The sequence below is a fragment of the Pleurodeles waltl genome, chromosome 6 (assembly GCF_031143425.1).
Source record: "Pleurodeles waltl isolate 20211129_DDA chromosome 6, aPleWal1.hap1.20221129, whole genome shotgun sequence".
NCBI lineage: Eukaryota > Metazoa > Chordata > Amphibia > Caudata > Salamandridae > Pleurodeles > Pleurodeles waltl.
This window is the reverse complement of record NC_090445.1, coordinates 894,926,138-894,947,842: the sequence shown is the minus strand read 5'-3', so window position 1 is coordinate 894,947,842 and position 21,705 is coordinate 894,926,138. Positions and strand designations below refer to the sequence as shown.

The 21,705-nt window shown below is 41.4% G+C and overlaps 1 protein-coding gene across 1 annotated transcript in view; it reads left to right on the top strand.

Annotated features, from left to right (window-relative positions):
- The window catches only part of C6H10orf90 (chromosome 6 C10orf90 homolog), a 655,134-nt gene that overhangs the window by 346,410 nt on the left and 287,019 nt on the right, over positions 1-21,705 (top strand). The window contains exons 2-3 of the mRNA XM_069242456.1: positions 3,051-3,151; positions 20,044-21,160. Coding sequence (XP_069098557.1) covers positions 3,051-3,151; positions 20,044-21,160 — 1,218 coding nt within the window. The remainder of the gene's footprint in view (positions 1-3,050; positions 3,152-20,043; positions 21,161-21,705) is intronic.

Genomic DNA, 21,705 nt, shown 5'->3' with positions numbered 1-21,705 from the left:
TTGTCAGCTCGGCAGTCCTTCTTCTTGTAGTTGCAGGAATCTAAATCTTTAGGTTCAGGGAAGCCCTTAAATACTAAATTTAAGGGCGTGTTTAGGTCTGGGGGGTTAGTAGCTAATGGCTACTAGCCCTGAGGGTGGGTACACCCTCTTTGTGCCTCCTCCCAAGGGGAGGGGGTCACATCCCTAATCCTATTGGGGGAATCTTCCATCTGCAAGATGGAGGATTTCTAAAAGTTAGAGTCACCTCAGCTCAGGACACCTTAGGGGCTGTCCTGACTGGCCAGTGACTCCTCCTTGTTATTCTCATTATTTTCTCCGGCCTTGCCGCCAAAAGTGGGGGCCGGGGCCGGAGGGGGCGGGCAACTCCACTAGCTGGAGTGTCCTGCGGTGCTGTGACAAAAGGGGTGAGCCTTTGAGGCTCACCGCCAGGTGTTACAGCTCCTGCCTGGGGGAGGTGTTAGCATCTCCACCCAGTGCAGGCTTTGTTACTGGCCTCAGAGTGACAAAGGCACTCTCCCCATGGGGCCAGCAACATGTCTCTAGTGTGGCAGGCTGCTGGAACCAGTCAGCCTACACAGATAGTCGGTTAAGTTTCAGGGGGCACCTCTAAGGTGCCCTCTGTGGTGTATTTTACAATAAAATGTACACTGGCATCAGTGTGCATTTATTGTGCTGAGAAGTTTGATACCAAACTTCCCAGTTTTCAGTGTAGCCATTATGGTGCTGTGGAGTTCGTGTAAAACACACTCCCAGACCATATACTCTTATGGCTACCCTGCACTTACAATGTCTAAGGTTTTGCTTAGACACTGTAGGGGCACAGTGCTCATGCACTGGTACCCTCACCTATGGTATAGTGCACCCTGCCTTAGGGCTGTAAGGCCTGCTAGAGGGGTGTCTTACCTATACTGCATAGGCAGTGAGAGGCTGGCATGGCACCCTGAGGGGAGTGCCATGTCGACTTACTCATTTTGTTCTCACTAGCACACACAAGCTGGTAAGCAGTGTGTCTGTGCTGAGTGAGGGGTCTCTAGGGTGGCATAATACATGCTGCAGCCCTTAGAGACCTTCCCTGGCATCAGGGCCCTTGGTACCAGAGGTACCAGTTACAAGGGACTTATCTGGATGCCAGGGTGTGACAATTGTGGAATCAAAAGTACAGGTTAGGGAAAGAACACTGGTGCTGGCGCCTGGTTAGCAGGCCTCAGCACACTTTCAATTCAAAACATAGCATCAGCAAAGGCAAAAAGTCAGGGGGTAACCATGCCAAGGAGGCATTTCCTTACAGTGACCATTTCTGTATTGCAAAGGGGAAGGACCATAAGAGAGGCACTCCACTCCTATTGTACAATGGTATGTAACAATGATTTATGACCTCGATTGTGTTGCAACCCATTGTTCAGTTACTGACCCCTGAGCAACTCGTTTGCAAAAGGGACACTGTCCCAAAGGTAATTCTGTTGGGTGGCGTCGGGCGGAGCAGACTTCCACTGCACGCTCTCTCGGATACCTTCCAGCATTGCAATATGTTCTAAAAGTAGCTCCTGTCCCTTTAGTGACACAGTTTTAACAAAAGAAATTGACTCCGCTATTATGTACGAAGCAAGATCACAGCGTAGTAAATTGTATATGTGTGCAGCTTTTTTTTTCTAGAGTGCTTGTCCTAATCCGAAATCATTCAACGCCTCGTTTGATCTGACACTTAGTCAAAATTAGGCATGTTAAGGTAAAGTGACGTCTAGGGTCACACCGTTTGGACCAGTATGGAATCTGGGATTTGAACCTAAATTCCTGGTTACACATTGTACAATTCAATTACTGTATAAATATCTCTTTCTTTCTTCCATTTGCCACTAAAGGTCAATGTCATTTGTTCCATTATTCAGTTACCTAAATTAGTGATGCTACAGTCAATAAATAAGTGTCACTTGTTAATTCAATGTGACCTAAAAATTGCATTAAGTATCAAAGGGCCATATGGATGAACACATTTTCCGATAGACACAAAATGGGTAAAACCCTTTGATACATCTGGCCCAAAATATCTTCCTTCAGAAAAGAGCAAAGTTAACCGAAGGGAAGACAGGAGACTATTTCATGTTAATATCACTGCTTTCCCCTGTTTGAACAGTAAAGTGAGATAGGGTCACCTTCAGCTCCTCAATGACGGCATCTTCATCTGTTAGTAAAACAGGACTTTGACACCCTTCAGACTTTGCCCTTCGTACATATCTTCATCAAAAATAAGCACATTCCAGCTCAGCTGCAGACATACACACAGAGCAGAAAAGGCCAGTTATAGATGTCATGGGCTCTTCTGTCCTGTATTCAGCAGGTTTTGTCTTTTAAAACTGCCTTCTGAGAGAAAAGGACGTCTCTAAGATGCGCCCTCTGTTCTATTTTGCCCCTCCACGGCCCCCAATCGCAAAAAAAGAGCCAGATCCAGGCCTTCAGGAGGAGCCAGGTTTGAACTTTGCTTGACCTGCTGACCTCAAGTGCTGGGAATGCAAATGCAGGGATGGAGTTTTCCTGCTCTCTCAGGCTGCAACCTTACATTTGTAGCTATCTTGATGGGTAGCATTGTGACAGCAATAGGCATAGGTCCTAGGTTTGGCTAGACTGGCACGTGCTCATCACCAGGATGCCCTCCAGGGTGACAGTGCACTCTACAAATTTGCACAACATAACATGTGCCTCATAAATATTCACTAGGGATGAGGTTTTGTGAACCTCTACAAATATACCTTTTGTACTGCGACTGATTAGTACAGCAGTTGAACTGAAAAATGATGAGCAAGTTGCAGAATATCAATAGGGAAATTGCACTCACTGTTTGCGACCTGCGCAGCGATACATCAGACCTGAGGTGCAGAGACGTTTTGAAATTAACATCCTCAGGCCTAGATAATATTCCCTTGGTTTTTCTTATTCTTCTGTTAATCATATTGTTCTCAATAATTAGTGAATATGTCCTCTTCTGGCAATATCTCTGCTTTTCTCGAAAGATGTTTTCAGTATCCACAAATAGATGTTTTATTTTTGTATTTTAGAGCTCGGAAAAGACACGTGTGACGGTGTAATCAACAGTGAGAGGTCTCTGTCAGTTTCCCTAACTGCTAAGATTGCTGCGAATCAATCAAAGTGTGCCAAGGTAAGACCATTTGATACCTATTCATCGCAGCCATGTGCCAGCTGACGCTAACTTTGAATCGAGCCCTTGGCTTCATGCTGTGAGCAAGCTCTCTGCTAATCAGACCCCCAGTCGAAGACAGCAATCAATCCATAACATCAACATTTCCTGATTGAATCTCAGATTATTTATGCTCCGGGATGTACTTTTAGAAATAAAAAAATAGACTAATTTCCACATATTTTTCTTGTTTTCTTGATTATGAGCACAATTAAGAAACTCAACGCATTCCCTTCCATATCTATTTTGTCTAAATTGTGAGCTGCGATCAGATTAATGTTGTTTTCAGCTGCAGGGGTCCTATCCAATTACAGAAAAGAAACCGAAGAAATCTCAATAGGATAATGTCTGTTAAAAAGCATACAGTATACCCAAGCCAAACATTTTAACATTTTAGCATGATCACACAACTGAAAATTGTATGATTTCAATTTTGTATGTAATTAATGTAAGCACTTTCTAAACTAGTTAAATAATCTCATATCATAAACATGGAATGCCAAGTATTTAACAAATAAAGATAAAGTTCCTTATTTAGTGGACATTTGTAGGGCAAATGGCATAGCAGAAGTAAGTGTCTCTAGACTGTGTTTTTGTTGTAGAAACAAACTAATGAATTAAGGCTATTGTAACTTCTAATGACTGGGGGGGGGAGATGGAGCAAGTAGATTTTTATGCAATGTTATGTTTCAATATTACTGCATCTGGACTGTCAAGCCAAAACTTTAACTCTAATTGGCCATGTAGATGCCAGCCAGATTGGAAAGACCAACAAAAGCACCTTTCACTGTTCAAAACTATGTGAAAGCAGATAGTAAACTTCTTTTGAAGCTTTTTGTTTTCACATCCGTCTTTGACTATGCATACATTTAATTCATGAGGAATACAAGTACTGGAAGTATTGCACTGTAATACAGTTTAAAATGTTCCTACCCGGGTTATGTGACATGTCACTTCTTCCCTAAGCTTCTTTTCTAATCTAACGAGGCTTTTTTTAATCACCTTCCACATATATTCTCAGGCCTTCAACATTAGAATAGTCTACGTGTCCTGGCACATCCTTCCTCTTGTCCCCTTGTGATTTCATGTGCCCATTCTAAATGTGTGAGGACTGCACCTCTCTACCCTTTCGCTATCTGTATCACTGCTTTCAGTGTTGCCAATAATAGCTCCATGAGCCTAGCCTTATTTTGTGGTCCTTAAAGTGCAGTATTATACATGTTACCTGTCTGTTAGTAAGTGTCTACCTCAGTATACTACCCAACATTGTCATACCGAAAAGGAGTCCAAGGCATTATGTGGCTTTTTCTGGAATTCCCAGTTTAAGTTGGACCTTGGTGTATCAATACAAGATCTGTACTAGTTTATACTGTGCCATGTTTAGCCTATTTTCTAAGGTAATTTTAATGATCAACATATATATATACATATATATGTGTGTATATATATATATATATATATATATATATATATATATATATATATAATCCATATATAATCTCCAGACGGGGCCTTCAAAACTGCAGGGTGGCCTCAGCAGACTAGGTGGAGAATCCTATTAAAACAGCAAAACAAAACGAAATGCTGAGGCCCATTTCCAGTCACATTCAAGGCTTTATTTCAAATTAAAACAGCAGCTCTCCAGAGTCCTGACGCATTCCGGCTAACAGCCTTAATCATAGGTAAGTGATTTCAGCTTTTAATGAAGCAAGTGCTTTTAAATCTGATGTCACGTGACTTCCTATTAGCATACATCTCCCATAATGCACTGATAGTATTATTGTTCCATTACAGAGTAGATTTCAGTGGTGGCCCACTTGACTGTGGGGGGGGGGCAGGAGTTCTACCTCTATTAAAGAGTAAATAGTGCCCCTGGGACCTGGCCCACTTGGGGGCTTTTTTAAAAACATGCGCAGGAGCTTGCACTTGTTTTTATTTGACATTTTTACCTTGGATTTCCGACCCCATCGCGATTCCATGGTAAAAATTAAAATAAATGCTTTTTAGTCCTGGGGATGTTGCTATGGGACCACAGCACAAGAGCTAAGGGATCAGGGTGTTCATATCCTGGCTCCTTTTATATTTTTTATTCTTTTTTTTCTGAGACTCTGCACAAGCCGAGTCCCAAGATGGCTGCCAACACTTTGGTTTGTAGTGTTGGCAGCCAATCAGATCTCAGCACAAGATCGGGAGGAGTCGCAAATCCTTTGCGTCCCTAGATATACAAATTTGGATTTTCTTATTTTTTTTCAAAAACTACTGAACTGATTAACACCAAATAACAAAAAGGGTTATTTATGGACCAAGAGCTACCTTACTGCCAAATTTCATGTAATTCCGTCCAGTTGTTTTTGCGCAATCGCTGTTCAATTTTTCTTATGGGAACCAACATTGGAAATGCTCTAAATTTCACACCCCCTTTATCTCAGTCCCCGCTTAACAGATCACCCTGAAACTTTCCAGACAGCAGCTCACATGACTGTCAAATGTTTTTGGAAACTTTTGTGAAGATTCGTCAGGCGGCGTCAAAGCAAAAAACCACTTTTTCTAGGTTTTTCTAGGTTCTAACTACAACTACCTAGTTGTATCACTGCCATGTACAGAGGATTTCCTCCTATGCAGCCATTCTGCTTCTAAGCTTTTATTAGTTCCCATTTTCAATTTTATTTTTTGAGAAATTATGTGTTACACCCCAACACAACATTTGAATGATACAACTAGAGGGTCATAGAACTATTCAGCGATAGATACGCACTTGTTTGACAGCTCCCCAGAACTTGTTTAGCACTTCTCCCTCCTGCACTTGGTGGAAAGTCAGATGTCCCTGTTGCTTCTACCTCCAGGCAGAGACATGGAAACGGAGATGCGAGTGAGGTTGCTCTCTTGGGCAGAGACTGCTGTGAGCAGTGGTGTGCTCTGAAGCCATGGGGATCTCACTCCTCACAGGGCCACCTGGATTAAAACCAGGAGATCAACAGGCAATGAAGACAATTTCAATGGTGGCCTCACATTCATGGGAGCTGATCAGCAAATGCAGCGCAACAGCACTCTTTTGCCTTGCTGGTTCCCTAGGGGAACCTAGCAGGCAACGGGCTCCCTGGGGGAATATTTTTAATTCCACTGTTTACTAGTTACATTTTTTTTACACAGTGGCCTCACAGAACCCCGTGGACCTGTCCAGGCAGCCAGAAGGCCATTAGTGAGTGACCTCACTGAATTATGATTATTCTTGCTCCTATGGACTGATTTAGATGCAGTTTGGTGTGTTTTGTTTCACGGGGGTGCTCTTAACCCACCAGTGCTTATTATGGCCTTCAGGCCTCCATATATTGGATCTTATTTTCCTGGTGGTTACATACAGTGTTTACATCTTTAGGCAGTGCCATTTCCCTATTCTAACAGCAGTGGGCTGAAAAGAGCTTTGGATTTTCCCTCCTGTCCTAGCCCCTGTTTGTCTCCTCACCTAGGATCATAGCAGCACCCCACAGTCATCAAGGCTTACCACTCTCCCTACCGTGACTCCCCAAAATTCCAGGCCTTCAGCCACGTGCAGGGTGCCATTGTACTCAACAATAGCGTAGGATACGGCCCTACAAAGACCAGTCAAAGACGTCCAACAGTACACCTTTCCTTCAGCATCCCTAACAGGTGTACCTTCTACTGGCATCAAGATGGAGATAGCAGTTAGTGCCACTGGCTCTGGAGTTAGACTTGACCAAGAGTCCAAGATGACAAGTAAAGAATGGGTCTCCCACACTCCACACAGGGGTCAAGCTCATTTATCTGCATCCTCTCCTATGGGTCCTCTTCTTCTCAAATAACTTTTCAATGCTCAGGGTTTAAAAAAGAAGATGTAAAGTTCTGGATGGTGGGTATCCTTACTGAAACCAGTGATACTACATTACCTCTCCACTCCTGCCTGACAGTTCCAAGGCACAGTTTACGGCATGTCCAACCTACCAGCACAGTACTCTTGGAATTTTAAAGGTGGCAGCTTCAAGCAAGAATGGGACAGACCTCTCCACTGAACCAGACTCCTCCCAGTGAGATCTGGTTTCTTCTCTACGAGACTTGAAAGGAAATCTCTATGAAGACTGATGCAAGAATCCTAACTGCTCTCTCTTTATCCTGTTTGGGAGATTCCCGTCTGTGTTAATCAAAGAGATGAAACGAATTACCCTTTAAAGATTTATCCCCAACAACCCACCTTTTCCAGGAAAATGCTAATCCTTCAGAATGACTCTGTTGTTGTGGAAAAGGGGTGTTAAACTGGATGGCAGATAAATTAATTTGGCCCAGAAGGGTACCCCAAAGCCTGAATTCCATTAAGACTGGCTCAGAGAAACATATTCCATTTTAAAGTACAAAATCGAGTGCTCGTAGGACAACACTGACTCAGAACTCACTTCTGGGACACAAAAATGAATGGAAAGCACACATCAGTGTCCTTCTTATGTCATGCCAATCAAAAGTTGCATTGCAGAGACATTTTTATATGTAAAAGAGTTAACACTCCACTAGAAAAGAAAGGGATATTTATTTTCGGATCCTCAGTTAAATTATAAGATCTTGACAGACCATAACCAGTTTATTTTAGGTAAACTTTGTCGTAGGTAACCTGTGCGCAAATGCCAGGGTGAGCCACACAACAGTCCTCCTTGCTCTGCCTGCACATATGTTCATGCATACCTTATATTATTTTAATGTAGTCAGCGTTGAGGTTGAGTATTGCAAGGATGCACAGGTCAGTGAGAAGAGCCCGTGACAAGACAGCATCAGCGTGACTGCTGCCAACAGTAGGCAGATCGTAGTAGCATGCATGCAAAGTACATACACATGCACACTCATACCAGCAACTATGGGGGTTTGGATTGCTCCAAGGCCTACTGAGGCTTGTCCAGCATGGTAGATGCGAGGGTATGGAGACTGGTGTTATTTGCTGGATCACCTTCTTTGTGGTATTTTTAAAGGAACCAGACAAGCAGTGACTAAACCAGAGGCCGTATTGGGTGCAGACAAACTAACACTGTATAACCCACACAACCGTCAACCATAGGTCTCTGGGCCATGCCTAGGAGTCAAAGAATACATAGATATCCAGGCCAGCGAGTCAGCATTGATGGAGTCAAAAAGTGTACGAGAAGTATGAGACAGCATCAGTGGCAGATGCAGCAGTGGATGCTGATATTCACACTACAACAGCTGACCTCATCGAGGTGTCTTCTATCAATTACAGAAACCCATCTTCGTTGCTGTTGCAGGAATAGTGTGTCGAGAAAACTATAGAAAAATAGAAATAGTCAGCAGAAAACTGCGTACGTGTTGAACAGAATTTGAGAAATGCATTACTAACTATGCCAAATCTGAGAGCAGAAGGGTTTTACTATTGGACTGTAGTTGTAGGGTAAGGGAGGTGTGGAGAGCCTCGAGGAGTTGGGAATGTCAAATATCCCTATTAAAAGCAAAAGAAACGAGTGAAAGGGGATATCGGGAGTGTACCATTTGTCCACTTAGATTTAATAGTGCTAGGAAAGTCTGCCATCAGTGGAGGACAGAGGGTGGTACAAGTCGGAGCAACGCTCTTTATAAAGTCCCTGTGTAATTGCTGCAAATATTAGTTTATAGACCTGAAAGCAAGTTTTCCTGTTCGTTATTGGAGAGACAATTGAATACGGTGGTGCCAGTAGATGGTGAAAGATTCTAGAGCTGCCTTTATTTTTATTTTTCACCTGGAGGATACTTTTTACTTACAGAAACAAGTTGCTCCTGGCTCCACAAAAACAGTTCATACACCTGGGACTAGGTGTCTGTATGAAAGTGATAGTAAACTGAAACATTGGATAAAGTGATGGAAGTGAATCTTCAATATTATCAAAAGTGCACTGCCCTTAGTAACTCTCAAACCAAACTGCACAAACCACTATTCATTGTGTGAGTGGAAAGGTACCTAACCCGAGAGACAAAGACCAGTGTTTCAAGCACCCCAGACTAGTGTTTTACTCTTTGCTGATGACAGACAAAAATCGAACAACGTGTCCATACGTATGAGCAAAGGCTGTGGCAATCAATGGCGAACCCTCAACTACTGGACGGTTATTTAAAGTAAGTGTTATTTGAACTGTATCTACCACAATGCATCTGGGTGAACTGGTGCTACTATTCCAAGCAGTTAGCTCCCTCTCCCTTGATTGTTGGGTCTCTCCTGCAGCTATTGGACTGATGAACCTGTGGGATGCGCCTGGATAATGGGGTGGTACTTAACCTGAGAGACAATGAGCAGCATTTAAATAAACCCTAATCCAACATGTTAGTCTTTGACAATGACAGACAAGAATCCAGAGTCATGTGTCCAGAGATATAATCAATGGTTGTGCCAGCATCAGGCGAATACTGCACTTTTTATGAGTAATCTAGATATACTGCAGTTTTTAATTGAATCTACCACAATGCATTTCGGAGAACTGGTGTGCAATGCCAAGCTTTTGCACCCTTCCCCTTGACTGCCACTGCAATCCGTTGCTCCCACCATAGTCAGCCCTCTGCGGGCGTGCGAGAAAACGAGGGGTTCACATGGTGTGTTCCCCCAGACTCCAGAGCCCCACTCGGGGTTGCATCCCATGTAATTGCGTGTATTCAATGAACATGCATGTTATTTGTACTTGCTGGGGACAAGGAATGGAAAAAATCTGAGATTTATTGTGGCAAGTGGACACACTCTCTAGAGCCGTGTAGGAACTTTTTCTGTTCCAATAATCTGGTGCATAAATTAAATTTCATCAGATAATACTTTCCACAGGATTTGCTTCTACTTGCATAATAATATTTCAACTCTGATGCGTAATGTTGTCTAACTTCCACATATTTCTACGGCCATATGCAGAACCAATATGAGCCAGAGAGATGATGGTCGTGTGGCTGGTCTGTGCAAATCGCTACAAGAGAGCAGGAGCGGATTGCGAGTAATAATGGAGTTGTGTATAAAAAGATTTACAGTGAAGTGTTTGCAGTCTGATTCTTCTCCCTACTTTGGGTAATACAAGAGAATTACTTCTTTGAAAATGTTTACAAATAAGTAGCACATTTAATTGTCAGTGCCAAAGGGATCAAACATTATTCACTGTACACTTTGCATTTGATTATACTGTCCTTAGCTATACATTTTTCATCCAAATTTCGACAAGAATTGTTTTATTGTTATAAGAATGGAAAGAATAAAAGTCTGGTTAATAATGAAACTATATCAAAGAGTTGAACTATTTCACAAGAGGCTTCACCTGAAACAAATACCCATTATCCATAAGATATTACTATAGTAAATTATTAACAACCGTTGGCAAAGCCAATAGGTCTGATGCTGTTAGCCTTTTGCCTGGTAACTAACTACCTGTTTTGTTTTGCACATTGCCATGGTAGTTACTGTCAATGAGTGAAACTACTTTGTGTGCAGCTTTGCACATTGTGAAACAGCAGCATGCTGTCCCGCAGGTTGAAGCCAGCCTTTGGCATGAGTTGTCTGACCCATTACACCTGCTTCATGCTGTAGTGAGCGGAAAAAAGTATGAATGGCACAGCAACAGACCAACGGAGGAAGAGGCTTGGCTGAAAGACTCTACGTGTAATATTATTTATGTAATTTTAGTAAAGTCAAAAGGTTTTGTTTCATCCCAGGTCTGGTAAAAGGAAAATCACTTAACACATATTAAAACTCAAACAACAAGATTCTACAGCTGTAAGGGTGGCTTACAAATATGGTTAATTCACAACTGGTCTGCCTCACCCTTTAGTCATTCTTGAGTTAATCACATAAGCATTGAGAATTACTCAGTTCAAAGGTTCATTTATTAGGAAATCTCCTTACATGAGGGTATCTAGTAGTTATTTAATGAGACATTATAAAAGTGTACAACAGAAGTAGGATTTAAGGGCTAATTTACTACAAACTCCTTTTCAGGTTTTGTGACCAATATCTCCCTCTGAACCTTACCTGTCCATTAACCCGCAGTTTTCGTAGTGATGACAAGAATATGTATTCCGGAGGAAACTTTCTCAAGATTCCATTCACTATCACTCGCTCCTCCTTCAACAGAGACCTTAAGAATGTTTCCTGAGATTGGGAAACAACTAAAAAAAAACGACGTGTCCTTATTCTCAGCACACCTTCACCGTAGGCTCCACCCTGTGCCTTCTTCATCATTTGGGTGAGTTTGGTCTGTAAAAGGATTGTTATGTGTGGCTTCAATGGGAAGCCTCTATCCTTTACACCAGATTTTAACCCCTTAGATGCTGCAACCCCCCTGTGCAGAGCTCTTTTTTGGCTATTTGGGGTAGTTCACGCTTAGGCATTTCTAACTTTTTGTCCACATAAGCTATCCATGGCAACTTTTTTTCCTTTTTTTCCAACATCCTAGCGATTCCAAAGGTACCCAGAGTTTGTGGGTTCTCCTGGAGGGGACCAATAAATTAGCCAAATTACAGCTAACATTTTTTTTTTTTAAGAGTAATGGGGGAAAAGGGCTGCGGACAAAAGCATGTCATTTTGTTCCCTGAAAATGGCATCAACAAAGGTTTTGCTGTGCTAAAATCACCATCTCCCCAGCTTTCCGGAATAGGCAGACTTGAATCAGAAAAAACAATTTTCAACACATTTTTTGCATTTTACTGGAACATACCCCATTTTTACTATTTGTTGTGCTTTCAGCCTCCTTCAAGTTAGTGACAAAAATGGGTGGGAACCAATGCTAGATCGCAGACAGCTAAACATTTCTGAAACGTAGACAAAATTCTGAATTCAACAAGGGTTCATTTGTGTAGATCCTTCAAGGTTTTCCTACAGAAAGTAACAGCTGAAATAAGAAAATATTGAAATGGAGGAGAAAAAAGAGCCATTTCTGTCCACATTTTCTTCTATAACTTTTTCCAGCTATGGCAGATTTTTAAAAGCAGTATACCGTTACGTCTGCTGGACTCTTCTGGTTGTGGGGATATATAGGGCTTGTAGGTTAATCAAGAACCCTAGATACCCAGAGCCAATAAAGGAGCTGCACCTTACAATGGATTTTCATTGTATACCGGGTATACAGCAATTCATTTGGTGAAATATAAAGAGTGCAAAATAGGTATCAAGGAAACCTTTGTGTTTCCAAAATGGGCACAAGATAAGGTGTTGAGGAGCAGTGGTTATTTTCACATCTCTGAATTCCGGGGTCCCATACTAGCATGTGAATTACAAGGCATTTCTCAAATAGACTTCTTTTTTGCGCACTGTCTTACATTTGGAAGGAACAAATGTAGAGAAAGACAAGGAGCCATAACACTTGTTCTGCTATTCTGTATTCCCCCAAGTCTCCCGATAAAAATGGTACCTCACTTGTATGGGTAGGCCTAGTGCCTGTGACAGGAAACGCAACATGGACGCATCACATTTTTACATTGAAACGTGAGGTGTTTTTTGGAAAGTGCCTAGCTGTGGATTTTGACCAATAGCTCACACAGCACCTAGGGAAACCTACCAAACCTGTTAATTTTTTTAAACTAGACACCTAGGGGAATCCAGAATGGGGTGACTTGTGGGGCTCTTGCCAGGTTCTGTTACCTAGAATCCTTTGCAAACCTCAAAATCTGGCAAACAAAAAGGACTTTTTCCTCACATTTCAGTGATAGAAAGTTCTGGAATCTGAGAAGAACCATGAATTTCCTTCCACCCAGCATTCCCCTAAGTCTCCCCATAAAAATGTTACCTCACTTGTGTGGATAGGCCTAGTGCCCGTGTCAGGAGTGGATCGCCCAACAGTCAATGTGAGTCCTTCCATGAGGGCAACTGTTGACCCTGGGGTGATCCATTTGTGATGCAGGCACTAGGTACAGGCAATCAAGTGGGGTAGTGCTTTTATCAGGACAGGTGTGGAAAAACTGGGTGGTAGGAATTTTGTGGATCCCAGCATATTCCTGTAGTTTGTGTGACAGAAATGCAAGAAAGAATAGAGTTTTTATTGAACATTTCACCTTTGCAGGGTATTCTGGGTAAGAAAACTTTGGGGGATCCACACAAGCCACACCTCTGTGGACACGCCTAGGTGTCTAGTTTTCAGAAATGTCTGGGTTTGGTAGGTTTCCCTATATGACCACCAAGCCCAGGACCAAAAACGCAGGTGCCTGCCTTAGAAAACTAGGTTGTTTTGTGATAGATAATTTTGATGTCTCCACAATACAATTTGGGCGGTGGAATTTGGAGCTGAACTAAACTGGGGAGCTCCCAAGAAAGTACTCCCTCTGTGCTTGCTGCCGCATCCACCAGCTCTCTGGGTTGGGCTAACCATCTATTGTCCCGCTGCACAGACTGTGCTTTCAAAGGCACAGCAGGATTGTCCTCATCTCCTCCCTCAGAATCAATGGAAGAGATGTTGTCAGATGGGATTCTTCCAACTGAAAAATCACACCCAGAGTCTGCGCCATTGTCCTATCCCTCAAATGCTGTCTCAGTATCTGCTTTCTCAGTCTCTGATACCCGAGTTAGGGATTGAACTGATCACTGAACCCGAGTTAGGGCTTGAGCAGCAGTCATCCAACCAGACGCCATCTCTTCTGCTGGCTAAACTGTCGCTTTAAAACACTAGCCCATGTAGACAGTCACAAAATTGCTGGTGTGTGTGTGTGTGTGATGCGTGCAACAGTAAAGGTCACCTTACCTTGGTTTCTTCCCTCAATCAGCAAATTCTCTCAAGACACTCAAAAAAACTAAAAAGACACACTATTACTTCACCTTGTCACATACCAATCGTCATAGTCTTTAGCCCCTCTGGTGCCCAGTCCAACAATCATTATTGGTGCTCACACTCCCATGACCTCCTCCTTGGATTCCCTCACTACCACCCAGAAAAAGTGCCCTTCATCTCTCCATAGCCCTCCTCACACATATTTCATTTGTATTATTGCGCAGGTAAAGGCTGGCCCACTCAGCTATTCACATAAAATAAAAAAATTATCTTTGCAGTAGGCATATAAACCTTCTGGGCTACTTTATGACATAAAAACTGACTCTAGACAAAAGTCAGATCCTTTTCTAGCAGAAAGATAATCACAGAAGTTAGCTTGACTTTTTATTGCTGCCTAAAAGCTACAGTTGAAACCCGTCAGTTGGAGTATGTGCATTGCTTTGAAGACGCAAGCTGCAAGAGAACTAGTGGTGTTCATATATATATCTATTTAAAGAGATCACTTTTATATGTGGGTGTGGTTTCCCGGGAGGCAATTGCAGCGCCCGGGGAAACCACATGATCATGGACAAAAGGGATCTCGCTATATATATATATATATATATATATATATATATATATATATATATATATATATATATATATTACAAATTCTGTATTTCCAACAGTATAGGTGCTCACTCGGATGCTGCGGTAGTGGAGATTTTGTCCATCATTTATGTTTTGTATTGTCCATTTTTTATGTTTATGTAACAGTTAAATCACTGGGAATGAAGTGTTCAAATCATGTGAACAAGGCCGCTTCTGAAGTTGTTACCCAGGATATTAAAAAGATGAGAAGGAGTTGTTATAAACAGCTCACAAATAATCTGACTAGTGAACAACTAAAAGCTATTAACTCTTTGGCTCAGGATGATGGGATTATTATACGTTCCCCAGATAAAGGGGGGAACATCATGGTCCTAACTAGAGAGGTGTATATCAAAGAGGCATCAAGACAGTTGAATGACAGTACGTTTTGTGAAACAAGTCAACAGATCACAATATGTTGACAGTATTGTCTCTCTCTGGGACAAATTGACAGCATGGAAGGACAGAGAGACACCGGTTTGGGATGAGTACTGTTTTTTGAAAAAGGATTTTCCTAAAATACCTAAAATACTGGTTTTATATCTACTTCCCAAGATACATAAAAACTCTGTGAATCCACCAGGAAGACCTATAGTATCGTCTAGAGACAGTGCTATGGAGAATGTTTCTAAGTATGTTGATGAAACTCTCAGGGACCATGTACAGAGTTTACCATCATATGTCAAAGATACTAAACATTTTTCTGGGGAAGATAAACGGGATACCAAGGGAACCTAATTTCTGTTTAATAACACTGGATGTTAACTCTTTGTATACCATTATTGATCATGAGCTAGGCATAGCAGCTTGTGAAAATTTCCTGAGAGCAAGACCTATCAGATTACTAGTTCACAGCAAGGCAGCCTTACCTGCCTTGTCGTCATCTCTGATCTTCTACTCTTCATCTAATCTGGGTGCCCCACTGTTGAAGGGCTAGATGGGGGGATGAAGCATTTTTGGTAGTGGCAGCGAGGTTCTGGAACTCACTTCCGCTGTCCATCAGGCAAGAGGAGATGTACCTCCACTTTCGGGAGTGGCTCAAAACTTAGCTGTTTTCGCATTAGGAAGGATGCTGCTTTGTTGTGGTTTCAGTGACTGGTTTTGCTCATCAGGACTCCTCTGGCTTACCTTTCTCCTCTAGCACTTTAATGCTACGACTGGAATGCGCTCTACAAATACAAATAATACAATACAATACAATATGATTATTGAAATGATCAGGCACTGTTTAGTTAACAACATCTTTTTCAATGGTGATTTATACTGACCGATACGAGGTACTGCGATGGGCACTTGCTTCGCCCCCAGCTTTGCAAATCTTTTCCTGGGCTGGTGGGAGGAGCAGGTGTTCACAGATGATACTTTGAAAGTATACATTGAAAATCTAGTTCTGTGGCTTAGGTATATTGATGACTTGTTCATCATTGGGAATGGTACAGAAGAAAGTGCAAAGGATTTTGTCACATGTTTAAATGTTAATGTTTGGAACCTAACGTTTATACATACTCTGAGCAAAACTCAAATAGAATATTAGGATGTTTTAGTTGAGGTAAGAGAAGATATGATCCATACTCCCCTCTATAGGAAACCTACAGCAGAGAACAGAATTATGAATACGTGTAGTGTGTAGTGGCCATCCCGAAAGCCTGAAGTGGAGTATCCCATATGGGGAACTCCTCAGGGCCAAAAGAAACTATAGCACTGATACCATCTTTAAGAGGGAGCAAAAGAACATACTGACAAGATTTAGAGCCAGAGGCTACCCCATATGGGTTCTCAATAAAGCGGTCAAACGGGTTTCCTTTGTAAATAGGGAAACCATTGTTTTGGAAAATAAAACACTGACGGTGCATACTACTAAAAGAGTTATCACTACATATAGTGGTAACTCGAAGGAGATCAGACAGATGCTAACCAAACATTGGGGAATTCTCAGATGTGATCCCACTATTGGGAAGGAAGTGGGTGTTAGACCTAGAATCACATTCAGGAAAGCTAGAACAGTAAGAGACTCCTTGGTTCACAATGACATTACTGTGACAAAGGATATCGGAGCACACGATTCAAGGTTTTTTTTTCCCTGTGGACATTGCAAGGCATGCAAGAACATCTGGCGTATAAGTGAGTATAAAATAATAGGGAATAAGAATCAGAGGATTAAACAGTTTCTCACATGTAGCTCCCAATATGTAATCTACATTCTGACATGCCCTTGTTCCTTAAGATATGTGGGCAGCACTACCTTCACACTAAGAAGAGAGTATATGAACATCTGAGAGCTATAGATCATGAGGGTAGTAATTATCCAGTAGCTAGACATTTTAAAGAAAAATATGACAGTGATTGGAGCAAACGATCCTTCTTTGCAGTGGAAGAGATCAGGTACAATCCTATTGGAGGCAACAGGACTTTACTCCTTAGACAGAGAAAGTCTGAACTGATCATTGATTTGGAAACTCTGAGCCCTAAAGGTCTCAATATGGATGAGGAATTAAGTGTACATTTACAGAAATAAGATGTGACTATGATATATTAGATTTGCCAACAGATATCTTTTTTCACATCTCTTCCCCCTTCCTTTCTCCTTTTCTCCTCCTCCCCTTTTGGTTTCTTCCATTACCACATAGGTTTTTCTTATGATTCATCACTATAGTTCATTGAATTTACACTTTTTGTTTGGTATAGATCACTGCTATCAATATATTGGGTGCATTTATGTATTTAAGAGGATGGGAAAGACATGCAGTGAGGCTATTTAGCAACTGTTCTATGGAACAAAATCGATACGTCTTATAATGTAGGAGAAGCTGGTACTGAAGGATGAAGATTGGTAGTTTGACTCGATCTATGAGTAAGACATTAACCTAATATAATGAGTGGATGGAGATATTACCTTGTAGGACTCTGTAGGGCAACAGTAGGTGGACTAAAATTATGTTACCGTAGAAATTTGTAGAGATGGAGAATCATTAAACTCTAATGCAATAGGAGTGTATAGTTTATGAATTCATGTATATGTATGTGGGTTCACATCATTATAGACTGGTACCAATATGGGGTATGAGTGGCCCACTTTGGCTTGATTTGTGAGGCTACATTGACGTTATTAGCATATGGTGTATGGCCCCCTTTTGGGTAGTTTGCTAATGAATTCTTAGCGTAATTACCAATTTGTGTGACATTGAGATTAATATGAGGCCCATTTTGTGACTATAAATTTTATGTATCATCAGTATTTCTCATTGATAAGATAACTAGGCAACGTTTGCTTATAGTGCAATAGGGAGGATAATATCAACACATATGTATAAGCTTCACATTAATGTCATGTTCATATAAAAGGTCATATATATATGTAAACGTGATAGCATTTATCATATAACAGCATACAGAAAAAATGCCATAGCATTAATCACGTTGAATAGAGCTTTACCATTTTTTCATGGCAGCAGTGTTTCATATAATGCTGTTTTGTCCATGGTTTATGTTTTGTATTGTCCATTTTTTATGTTTATGTAACAGTTAAATCACTGGGGATGGAATGTTCAAATCATGTGAACAAGGCCACTTAGTCGGCCGAAACGTATTATCCTTGTATTAAAATCTCCACTACCGCACCATCTGAGTGAGCGCCTATACTGTTGGAAATAGGGAATTTTGACTATTATTTACCGACTAGCTCTGTCGGTTAACGCTCCACCCCCCACGGGTATCGGTACTCGTTACAAGAAATTTGGTTTGGAATAAATATATATATATATATATATATATATACATATATATATATATATATATACATATATGTATATATGTATATATATATATATATATATATATATAGAGAGAGAGAGAGAAAGATCTATATGTATAGATATATATATATATATATATATATATATTTTTTTTTTTTTCTTTCTTAATAGATTTATGGTTTCCTCTGGGGCGATCTTGGCCCCGAGAGAGACCATACAACTATTTAAAAAATTGCCCACACAGGAGGTCAGCCCTACTCACGGGCGACCCCCTGTCAGTTTCATTTTTTTTTTTTTTTACCCCAGGGGTAAACTAACATTTATTTTTGTTAAATATGCCCGGGGGGAGGGTGGCCTGTTTTCAGAGGGGGCCGATCTCCCAAAGTGTAATCCCTGGTGTCTAGTGGGGTTTCCTTGCCGTGGATCGCAGCGTGGCTGTGATCCACGGCCAGGAAACCATTTCAGACTTTCAAAAGAGGCCTTCCAGAATGGTGGGGAGGCCCTTTCGGGCCCATTTCCCCACTGGAGTAGAAAGCATCCTTACCTGGTGCTTCCTGCTCCGGTGAGGAAAACGAAGTGTGACGTCAGCACGTCTCGGGGTACGCTGACATCACAAAGTGTTGGGGGGACGGGGAGAGACACAGATGCTCCTCCTTGTCTCCTGAGCGGGTTTTAAATGGAAAGAAAATCCTCTTTTTCAAACCCCTTCCTGGCGTCACCCACTGGTTGTGACCCAGACCAGGGAGGCTGTGCGGAAGTCGGCTAGTGACCAATGTCCACACCTATTGGGTTAAATTCAGTAATTCACCGTTATCATGTAGCAACAGTTGATAATAAAACTTGATGCCCACTGTTGCTACTTCCTAAAGGCCTTCCAGACAAGGCTGACAGGGCTCTCTAACAGCCTGTCAGAGCAGTGCTCCTTGTGTGTTTGACTGAAAGCGGAAAACGCAGCTGCAGGAGGGGACAGGAAGACAGGGAAGTTGGTGTATTCTTAGGGACACCACACACAACTTGAGCGTCACTCTTGTTGTCTGTTTGATGTCACTAGAAACCCCTTTCTGAAAAACATCCTCATAACCCATTTATAATTCTCTACGTTGTCTCTGAAGCATAAACATACATAAAATCTATCTCAGATCACCCTTTCCTACTTCTTTGAACTCATTGAAAAGTGACAGACAGCAATATACAAAAAAAAAACAATTATAAATTATCAGTTAAATACTGTTATAGACGCTATGGTGTCATTAAAATGTAAACAAAGTGAAATTTTCTTGGAGGATCGAACGTTAATATGGCACTTTCACATTGTTTCACACTTCACATTGTTTCACACTTCTTTCAAAAGGTAGGAACCTGACTCTATTGATGTCATCTCCCCTGCATAGATATTTTTGACTGCAACTTGCAAAAGTAAAGGAACTTTTGTGGGTATATGTCAGTCATACATTGACAATCACTCTTAAGTCTGACACCTGAAAATGATAGTTCTACATAGACGTAAATTCAGCCAATCACATCTGAAAGACATGCAGCAGGACTTTAAGACTGCCACCTTTTTTACACATATATGCAGCAGGTAACCTCTTGAGAACACAGTATTCATTTTGAACAAAAGTCAAGAAGCAGTACGAATAGAACACTAATGAGAACGCTTAAACTAAGCAATCTGACATTATTATTGCCCAGGAACGCAAAATACTGGATTGCATTACAATTGAATATTTGAATAATTATGGTATTTTTTCCTTTGCAGGATGCTGTCGGATCATACAATTCTAAACTGATTTCATCTGCAGTCATTTCACACTTGATTGATGAGAATAAATCAGAAGAAAATGGGCCCGCATTGCCTCTGCGCTCTGTGATCACCGAGTCTAATGCTTACAATATAAAGCAATCTCTAGATAATCTCAGTTCAGTCAACATTAATAGAGCATTCAGATCCTTTCCTAGCAGATTAGGAATTGAAGCCGCTCCAGTTGTAAATGTCTCGAGAACCGACTTGTCTCGCATCGAGAGCAAGCAATGTCAGTCACTCAATAAGGGCTTTACATCAATAACTATCACCTCAAGAAAAACGTATCCACCTTATGACCAGACGGCGGAGGTCGTGGCCTGTGACCAGATATGCTTGAGGTGTCGCGGAAGTGGCGCGAGCGAAATCGCTTCCAGCTCTTTGAAAAACCTGGAGGCAAATGCGCAATGGAAGCCCGTGTGTTGCCAAAAATCACTGAAAAATTCATTATCCACTAAGGTGAAAGTCTTTGGCTTCCACCCACCTGAGTCTGATGGAAAGACTGCATGGGCATTCAGTGACGGCAAGACAGAGAAAATGGACTTGCCACTTATGAGCAACTTTAAAAAGAAGGAACAATGCTCATTCCATTCGTTTGTTTACCATACGGTTTCTCCGCAGTGCCCCGGTGCCATTTATTACTTGGACAAGTCTCTCTCTCTCCCGCTCTTTCGACCTGTAGCCAAAGACCAATCTATTGAGAGATCAGTGCTCTCGCTCAAAGTGAGGTGCTATTCCAGCAGGTCGGCAGTAGATGGAGTGCTGGGCACATCCAGCAAAGAGCCCAAAGCAGACGTTCTACAAACAGTGGCCCCAGAAGACTCACGAACAACAGATGGAATTGAAATGCACGCAGATCAAACCCAACCACCACTCAAAAGAAGTATGGAGATACACCATCTCAATGATGTCAGACCTCCCACAGGAAGTGCGTCACTTCCACTGGCTGGTCTTACAAATGGAAAACATTCTTTCATTGTGCAAGAGAGAACAAGACAAAACAGACTTAATGAACAACTGAGGGAGAGTTCTAATAAAGCATTTCAGCAGCCATCTGACTGGCCGGATCGGAAAGGTAGGCAGACTCGTAAAACAACTCAAGCAGTGTTCCTTATGGATTGCCATATTTGTACCCCTTTGATGACTCCTAGCTTTTAAGATTAATGTCCCGCTTGTTATCTGTCTAGCTTTAGCTTTACCACAATGTTTACTTTGTAGCTATTATTGTGAACATGTTCGATTTCAATAGCAAGTAACTAACCTTTCCCCTACCATTGTGGTGCGTGACTGGCTCTTGTTATAACAAGATAAGAGTGCAAGCCATATCCTAAGCACACAAAATGTATTTTATGGTCATCATCATAAATCTTTATTGGGCAAAACTGCCATAGACATACATTAAAAGATATCACATACAATAAAATAAAACCATTAAAACAATCAAATAAACTAAATGCGAAACATGTATTCAATTGCAGCAAATACATATATGCAGTCATATTCTAAAATAAATTTGCAATAGATATTTGTAAAAAAGAATACCTAAAATCATACAATGGTAGCACAAGAAAGAATATGCCACATATCCGTACCTGGTCTTGAAATTGAATTTTTTAAGAG